This window comes from Seriola lalandi, unplaced genomic scaffold, assembly GCF_002814215.2.
Source record: "Seriola lalandi dorsalis isolate HSWRI2012SDOR001 ecotype SW California unplaced genomic scaffold, Sedor1 jcf7180002054590, whole genome shotgun sequence".
NCBI classification, from domain to species: domain Eukaryota; kingdom Metazoa; phylum Chordata; class Actinopteri; order Carangiformes; family Carangidae; genus Seriola; species Seriola lalandi.
The window spans coordinates 572315-581563 of record NW_019525143.1 but is presented as its reverse complement, the minus strand read 5'-3'; the positions used below and the strand labels follow the sequence as shown (position 1 = coordinate 581563).

General features: G+C 45.4%; 1 protein-coding gene across 1 annotated transcript in view; it reads right to left on the bottom strand.

The window, feature by feature from the left end:
- gfra2b (GDNF family receptor alpha 2b) overlaps window positions 1-469 on the bottom strand; it is a 77868-nt gene extending 77399 nt beyond the window's left edge. Inside the window, exon 1 of the mRNA XM_023419030.2 lies at window positions 223-469. Coding sequence (XP_023274798.1) covers window positions 223-295 — 73 coding nt within the window. The 5' untranslated portion in view covers window positions 296-469. The remainder of the gene's footprint in view (window positions 1-222) is intronic.
- Between the last annotated feature and the right edge of the window lie 8780 nt (window positions 470-9249).

Genomic DNA, 9249 nt, shown 5'->3' with positions numbered 1-9249 from the left:
GGGGGGGGTGAGGTAAGGGAGGGGGGGGGCAGTTAATAACCACTGGAGAACCATCAGGGTGTATTAATGAGAAAGCAAGAATTAGCATGGACAGTTTGGACCCTCACCTTGAATGTGCGGGCGGATGGGTGTGCGTGTATGTGTGTGCGTGTATGTGTGTGTGTGTGTGTGTGTGTGTGTGTGTGTGTGTGTGTGTGTCTGTGTGTGTGCGCGTGTACTCACCCAACACAAACACCAGAGTGATGATATTAATCAGGATCATCTCGCGTCCAGCTGCTGTAATCCCACAGGTCATGAATACAGGCTCGGTCTCCCGCGCTCTCCGGTCCGGTTCACCCCGGCTGTCCCTCTCTCCCTCTCTCTCTCGGTGTCTCTCACTCACTCACTCTCTCTCTCTCTCTCTACACTGGTAACCGGTAAAACTGCCGCCGACATGGTGGAGCGAGCAAATACCCCTGGAGACGGTCTAAACGGGAGACTGGACCCCCACCCCCCCCTCCCTTCGGCGGCTCAGACCAGCGCGGAGGCTCCGGAACAAGTGTTGACAGAGTCCGTTAAGGTCCGCATATTCCGGTGAGGCAGGATCCACGGTGTATCCGGGGAGCTCGGTCCATGGACGGAGAGACTTTTCCCGCGGTTGTGTCAGCCGGTTGCTCCAAACATCCAGACGCTGCCTCTCTCACCGTCACCGTCCTCCCGCCTTACTCCAACTTTCCCCGGTGGTGGCTGCGTGACGGTCCCGGTAGTTCAGACTCAGAGCCGGAGGACGCTCTGCTCCTCTGCCGCTCCGCACGCTCACAGCCACATCAGCACTGACAACAATAATATACTAATAACAATAATAATAATAATAATAACAATAATAATAACAATAATAATACGTGTTCACTCCGCAGCCTGATGCGTAATGGCACCTTAATCCACTCCAGCTGCCCCGCGCGTCCGCTCGTGTCTCCTTCAGAAAAGCCAGCGCGTGCAACCACTGAGGAAAACCTAGAAACCGCCCCCCCTCCCTCTTCCCCCCTAACACACACACACACACACACACACACACACACACACATATATACAAAAACACACACACATATATAAAGATACACACTCAAAGCGCTACTCTCTCTCTCTCTCTCTCTCTCACCTTCCTCTCACCAGGTGTCTAACAAGTACCACACACGCGTGCGCACGCACGCACGGACTCGGCATAATCGGGAATGATGTTTGTTAAAAAGAAAGTTTGGGAAGATTCAGGTTTCCAAAATCAAAGTAAAAAAACTTGATACCAAGACAAAATAAAATCATAAAAACAAGATTTTAAAGACTGAAATACAGTAAAAGATAAAACAAATAAACAAAACAAAACATTTTACAAACCAACAGAAAATTAATTAGCAACCATTTTGATAAGTTGTTAATTATTGTAATAACTTCACCTTGAGTTTCACCCTCATTTTCCCACTCATGATTATTTCCATTTGTCCATTCCTCTGACTCATGACTCACATCTGAGCCTGATAACACAGTCAGAGATAAGTTCAGCATTCATACATGTGCTCATACATGTGCTCATGCATGTGCTCATACATGTGCTCATACATGTGCTCATGCATGTGCTCATACATGTGCTCATACATGTGCTCTGTAAATATCAGGAATAGAGAAACATGGTTTTAGTTTCCTTCAGTCCAAACCCCAAAGAAATGAAGTTTCCTGTCGTTTCAGACGAAGTCTCAAGTCTGAGGAAAAAGAACGAGGTAATGTTTGACATTTCTGTTTAGAAGAAGATTAATTCATCATTAAAACAGAAGCAGATTGTTCCGTGAATGAAAGATTTAGTCTTTAAAGTGTCAGACATCAGTCACTTGTCGTGTTGTCATGAAGAAACAAAGTCCACGGAACCAGGAAGCTGCACACAACCCTCAAATCCTGATCTGAAGCTGAACCACCAGAACTCAAGCAGAACGTCCTCAGATCAATAACAGATTTATAGACGTGATGCTTCCTGGTTATTTTGAAGGATCTATATCCAGCTCATGATTGGTCAACTCACCACAGAGTCATAATGTGAATGAACTTTACCAGAAACAGTCAATGTGCCAGATCAAGCACTTTTTGACTGAACATCACTCAGTGTCTCTGCAGGAGAAGGCTGGAGCCCCCCCCCCATCCTTCACTGACCATCTGCACCAGGAGAAGAAGAAGAAGAAGAAGAAGAAGAAGAAGAAGAAGAAGAAGAAGAAGGTCGTTAACAGATCCAATCAAAGCAACATGGTGGATGGTTACAATAATAAACACCAGGATTCACCGGCCTCCTACACCTGGTTGAATTAAGTAACTTCCTCAACATTAGAGGATCTCTGTTGTCATGGTTACAACAACAACAACGAACGGCCAAACAACATAAACGAGTGGTTTCACATGGGAACCGTCGTCCAGGTTGTCATGACATCATAGTTAAGTTTTGTTGCTAGGCGACATCTAGTGGTCGTAGGTTGAGGTTTAAAGGTCGTCGGTTAGAAACCCTATATGCAATGAATCTTGGGATATGTTGGACCATGATGGATCCACCTGTTGAATCCTTCGTTGTCCAGGAAACGAAGGACGCGTTTGAAGGAGCCTTTGAAACGGGACAGTCGCAGTTAGGACACAGCTTTCGTCTCTCTTTATACTGCGTCACCGACACTTTAACACCTGACTATGACGTCATGGCAACCTGCTGACAGACGACCTGTGGGCTCGTCTCTTACAGGAGGACACACGGGATGGAGATAATGAGATGTGGAGTTTACCATCAGTCTAATGTGATTGTCACACGACTGAAACGTGTCTGAAGTTTGTCTCAGACTCTCGGCTCTTGGCATCGCTCTCCCGCTTCATTTCGTTTCCTGGACACGGCGTCTGGATCTGTTTGAAGCGGCGGCCGAGCGTCAGCCGCTGCCAGATTTCAGACACAAACACTGGAGGAGTTTTTTTTACAGCTGCGGCGCTTTTGGCTGCGAAACAATCGTCCTCACATCACAAAGACACCATGACGCGTCGGAGATAAGAGCGTCTGCTTTTAACCGCGGCGGGAAACTGTTGAACACTATTACAGTATTTAAATGGGAACAGATCCGTGGCTGAAACTCACACCAAATATGTGGAAGAAATTCACAGAAAAATAATAAAATAAAGGAGAGGGTTTTGTTTGCCAGAGAGAAAATGTTCCTGTGTGAAAATGAAGTAGAGACAGTGTGACGGCCCGGACCAGATGCAGCCTGCTGGGAAATCACTTTTACAACACAATGAACAGCAAACTCTCCGACAGCTCCAGGATTAGTCTGTCATGATTTTCCCTGTCATCATCCTCCCTGGTACATGCCCTCCACTCGTCCACTCTTTCATTCCTCTGTCTCGTTTAAACTTCATCTCTCTCTCTCTCCCTGATTGCCCCCCCCCACCCCCCCGCTTCTCTTTCTCCTCTGCGAACCTCAACTTCCTGCGACACTGACCTCTTTTACCTTGGTCTCTTGGCTCTAATTCAATTACGGCAACCACTAGAAAAGGCAATTATAATTAACACTGATTAATGAGGTGAAGTCAGAGGATACATCAGTGATAGAGTGATTGGACAACATTAGTGGGGGACAATTAGGGTGCTGCGGAATGAAATGAATCACACCCACAGTCATTAGAGGAGGAATCAGAGGGACGTTAGGCCAGAGGTTAACGCTGTGGTAAACAGCTCTCCAAATCAAGTCAGAGCCACTCCGCCTTTATCAGAGCGAGCGGCGGGAAGTGTGTGAGTAACGTGTGCAGCTCAGTTCATACACAGGACGGGTTCATAATCAGCCAGAGGAGGAGACGTCACCTGGAACCACCTGGAGCCACCTTAAATAACCTGGAACCACCTGGAACCACCTTGAATCACCTGGAGCAACCTGGAATCACCTGGAACCACCTAGAGCCACCTTGAATAACCTGGAGCCACCTGGAATCACCTTGAATAACCTGGAGCCACCTGGAATCACCTGGAGCCACCTGGAACCACCTTGAATCACCTGGAGCAACCTGGAACCACCTTGAATCACCTGGAGCCACCTGGAACCACCTAGAGCCACCTGGAATCACCTGGAACCACCTGGAATCACCTGGAACCACCTGGAGCCACCTGGAATCACCTGGAACAACCTGGAATCACCTGGAACCACCTGGAGCCACCTGGAACCACCTGGAGCCACCTGGAATCACCTGGAACCACCTGGAATCACCTGGAACAACCTGGAATCACCTGGAACCACCTGGAGCCACCTGGAATCACGTCACACTGAGGAAACAGGATTTATCAGTTAATGATGCCGAAACACAAACACCACGATGCAACAAATAAAACTTCTAATAAAAGTCTTTTTTTCTTACAATATTTTTTCCTGTTTTCAACACAAATGAAGTTTCTTCACGTACAATTCTACTGTTTTTTATTTTTGTTTTTTATTCCTCAGCACGGCGCTAGTCAGAGCAGCCATTTTGTTTTCAGGTCGTCCATCCGTCTCATTCTTGTGGACACGATATCTCAGTAACAACTTGAGGGAACTTCTTCAAATTTGGCAAAAACATTCACTAGGACTCAAGGACGAACTGATTATATTTTGGGGGGCAAAGGTCAAAGGGCAAGGGTCACGGTCATGACACATTAGAGAGGAGCCGTTAAGTTTTCAGGTTGCTAACTGCTGACTGCTAACTGCTGACTGCTAACTACTGACTGCTAACTGCTGACAGTTAACTACTGACTGCTAACTACTGACTGCTGACTGCTAACTACTGACTGCTAACTACTGACTGCTAACTACTCACTGCTGACTGCTAACTACTAACTGCTAACTACTGACTGCTAACTACTGACTGCTGACGGCTGACTGCTAACTGCTGACTGCTAACTACTGACTGCTACCTACTGACTGCTGACGGCTGACTGCTAACTGCTGACTGCTAACTGCTAACTACTGACTGCTAACTACTGACTGCTAACTACTGACTGCTAACTGCTGACTTCTGACTGCTAACTGCTAACTGCTGACTGCTGACTGCTAACTGCTAACTGCTGACTTCTGACTGCTAACTGCTAACTGCTGACTGCTGACTGCTGGTCGCAGAAGCAGCTCCTCTCCTCCCCTGTGTGTTACTGGGAGAAGGTGCTTCCTGTCAGGAGCAGCTTTCAGGGTCTCCAGCATCTTTCTGAGAGGATTACCAAACATGAAAGCAGCAGGAGTCTCCAGACAAGGTGGTAAGAATTGGACTCTGCAGAGCCACCGCACTGACAGCACATACAAACTGCACTGAGAACAGGTATGTGCTCAGTCAGATTATCACCTGGATTTAACTGAGAGGAAAATGTGAAACATGCATTAAAGCCAAATGGTACACCTGTGTCATTTCCTTATCTTGTGTCTCTGTGAAGTTGTTGTCGTCACATGATTTCTTTTTCCCGCTCAGGAGGAAACTGTGGGAACAGCTGATCCTCAGGATGTTTCACTGTCTTAGAAAAAGAACGAACTTTGTCTTTAAATTGCTCCATGGAAACGGAGTTCGGTTTGTCTCCAGGTTACATTCTTTTTCTCTTTTTTTTTTCTTAGATTTGGAGCCGTCCCCTTTGATGTGAGAGCCCGGTGTTGTTTGCACAAGAGTTAATTAAACTTAAGCATTATTTGAGTACATGGTGTTTCCAGCTGGAATCAGACTGTTGCACTTTCTTTAATCAGCTGGAGGCATTTCTCCGCTGCAGCTGACAGAGTCTGCCTCGCTCTTATTACAGCACTTTTTCAGATGACTGACCTGAAGGCAGCGCGCTCTCCACGTCGCTTTTGTCTTATCAACTTCATTAATTCACACAGACTTGTATCATATGCGCGTGTGAGGGACTTAAAAGAAGAAGTCGCAGAGGTAACACTGTCTTCAAACCTTTTATTTCTTTACTGCAGATGTCATTTCCTGTTACACACGGCTTTGTTCATTTAATAAAGATGTAATTATGCCTGAAGATACAGACGTCGACGGGGGAGTTCTCTGCAGGTCTAATATCCACTTATGCTCCATCATGCAGGCTAAATCAAATCCTCTATAAATTAAATCTGAAATTTAATTTCACATCAGGTTAAATCAGATTTGAATCTTCAGTTTATGCTACTTTTGATCAAGTGCATCGTGTGCAGCTTTGAAGTTTGATCCTATTAAATGATGCAGATCTTTCTGTTTATGAGAATCACTCAAGTACAATCGTGTCCTGTTTGTCTCAGTGTGATTCAGGTGGTGACGACACCGACCACGACAACAAGGACATCGAGACGAATCTCTCCTAAAGTGATAATCTGGAACCTCTTACATTATCACAAGTGTAATTCACAAACCTGGAGAAATACGTCATGTTAGCATGGAAGCGCTCCGTGTCATTTGGTCACCTGTTGATGACATCATATCCTCTATGATCATGTGTCAGTGTGTTTGTCTGACAGAAGCTCAACATTGACTTTTATCTAGTTTTAGCCTCATTCACTTGGTGGTTTTCAGCTGGTTATTTGAAACAGATGATTTTAGTTGTTGGACATCTGGATCTGAAGTTTATCAGAGAAACAAGCTGAAGAAACGTTAGACAGCAACGAGACGTCCTGTCGCTGAATCTCCGATGTTTAAAGTCAAACTGCTTTATTCAGTGTTTCTCCTGGTTTAATCTCCTGTGTGTTTGTTGTGGAGAGGAGGAAACCTCTGAGGATCATTCAGCTGCTGGCAAAAACCTGCTGAACGTCTGGTTCATGAGCGATCAGAGAAACAGTCAGAACAAAGGTTAGCATCAGTCTCAGCTCCAGCTCTTCCCTGAGTCTCTGTCCGGGTCTGTTTGATTTAAACTGATTGAGAGACTTTTAGAGGCAGAAGTTTCAGACTGTGAGTTTAAATGATTTGGTTTCAGCAAACTGTTTTTAGAGCAAATTAGAATAAGACGTGTAGAATAAAGTGATTCAGAGGAAATGTCACAATTTTAACTGGCACTGAACTCATCAACTGAGCCGGAAAATATCTACAAATCCTTTTCTACGCTAATCTTTAAAATATTTAACTGAGCAGAGCTGCTGGGTAACGTGTTTTTAAATGTGAAATATGTAAGTGATAATTCAGAGAGATGCTGTGAATCAGTCCACCCTACAATTAACTAACTGCAGGTTCACCTCTGCACACACACACACACACACACACACACACACACACACACACACACACACACACACACACACACACAGACTATAAAAAACCGGTCTGAGCAGAATTGAGCTGCGGCCATAATTACATCTGCCGACTGTAATGACTGTAATGATTTCAGTGAATTTACCGTCAGGCAGATACAATCAGAGGTAAACGCTCCTCTTCCTCCGACACACCTGCACTATTCACAAACTGTGATTGCTTTCACTAACATTATCATATCCATCCTAAATGGTCTGAGAGCGCTGTGACCTCCAAGGGACGAGGGGTGGGGGGGGGGGGGGGGGTTACCTGGGGTCACCTGCGGCGATCGATGCTGCCGATGAAAATTGATTGGCTGCTCCTGCCCAGTGGCAAGAGCCGATTTCCACACACAGACATATTTCTACACACACAGAGACACACACACACACACACACACACAGAGTTACCAAAGCGAGTCATTTACCATAATTATGTCTGAGCCATGACAATTTTTCCACAAGGAAAATACATTTGTGGACACACTGACACACAGGACAGAAACTTTCAGGTTCTTGTAGCTTCAATGTTGCTGTTGACATTTACAGTAAGTATTTTTAACAGCCTCTGACGTCACTCACTCCGCCCCCAGCTAATCCAAAAATGGTGAAAGAGGAGGGGCGTGTGTGGAGCTGAGACTCTAAGGATAATGTTGTACTGCTGCGTTCCAGGTGTCGAGTCATAAAAACTGATTCTGACGAATTGGTTCTATTGATGCTTCATGATCGATGAGCGACAGACAAGACGGTGGATGGTGAAAATCTGAAGGGACATCGACCGGTATTTCAAGGTAAAACAACATAATTATCACCCCTTAGCTACAGCTAACGTTAGCATTCAATCATGTCTAAGCTAGCATTAGCCTTTGATAGTGATACATGATACAAGAGGAAAGAAATAAATGAATCAACGCAGATCTCAGACTCGTTTAGTTCAGCCTGGAAGTGAAACACACTGGAAGTAATCAAGCTAGCAATGTAGCATTAGCTGCCATGCTATCGTTTCACCTGGGGTTGATTATGAAACCATGTAAAACTAGTTCATGTTAAACGATTGCACAAACCAGTGGATTCATGTGTCATCTGACAGCGCTAACATTGACCTTTTATGTTAATTGCTAACTTCACGTTTGCTAGCTTAGCATTAGCTAACAGTGTTTCGTGGGTCGGTCTTTCCCATCAACATCTGGAAACACTCATCTGCCCAATGTGGTCAACGGAAAGTGAAGTTAACAACAACAACTCACAGGGTTTATTCTGAGGCATTAAAGTGTTCAAGCTTCCCGCCCTCAGCGTGATGTCAGAGGAAAATGGCCACATGTTTATTTTAACATGGGAGTCTGTGGGGACTGACTCACTGTTGGAGCCAGACTCTAGTGGTCGTTAGAGGAACTGCAGCTTCATGGTTGATGTTTGGACGAGATGCACTCGATGAATCTGACTCGACGCTGCCACCGTGTGAACAAAGTCCGACCCGGCGGTCCGCTCCACTTCTGTACCACTTCACATTTTACTAAAGCAGCGAAAAAAACAACATTACGCTCAAAAGAAAACAACAAAGAAGACATGAATTAACATTTAAACAACTCTGAGTTACTCTCAAGCTAAGAGGAAGATAAGTTTACCACCCGGCTACACCTGCTGCAGCTTCCTGTTTTATACTATTATCACACTCACAAACACACACACATACACACACACACACACACACACACACTGACACCTATAGGAACAAACACACCTGTGAAGCAGTATCAATGTGAGACATGTTCGTTAGGTTACAAAGCTCTGAGCTGTAATTGGGGACTTCCTCCCTCCCTCCACTGAGCAGACAGTGATTTAATTTAATTTAATTTCAACTCTCCTCCACAGGGACGCGCAGATAACATTAATTAGGTTTTCTCTTTTAACTTTTCTAACACTCCTCTTGTGTTCCTGCGGCTTTTATGCAAAGCGAGACCTGCGAGGGCTGTCTGTCTACCTGCCCCCCCCCCCCCCCCCC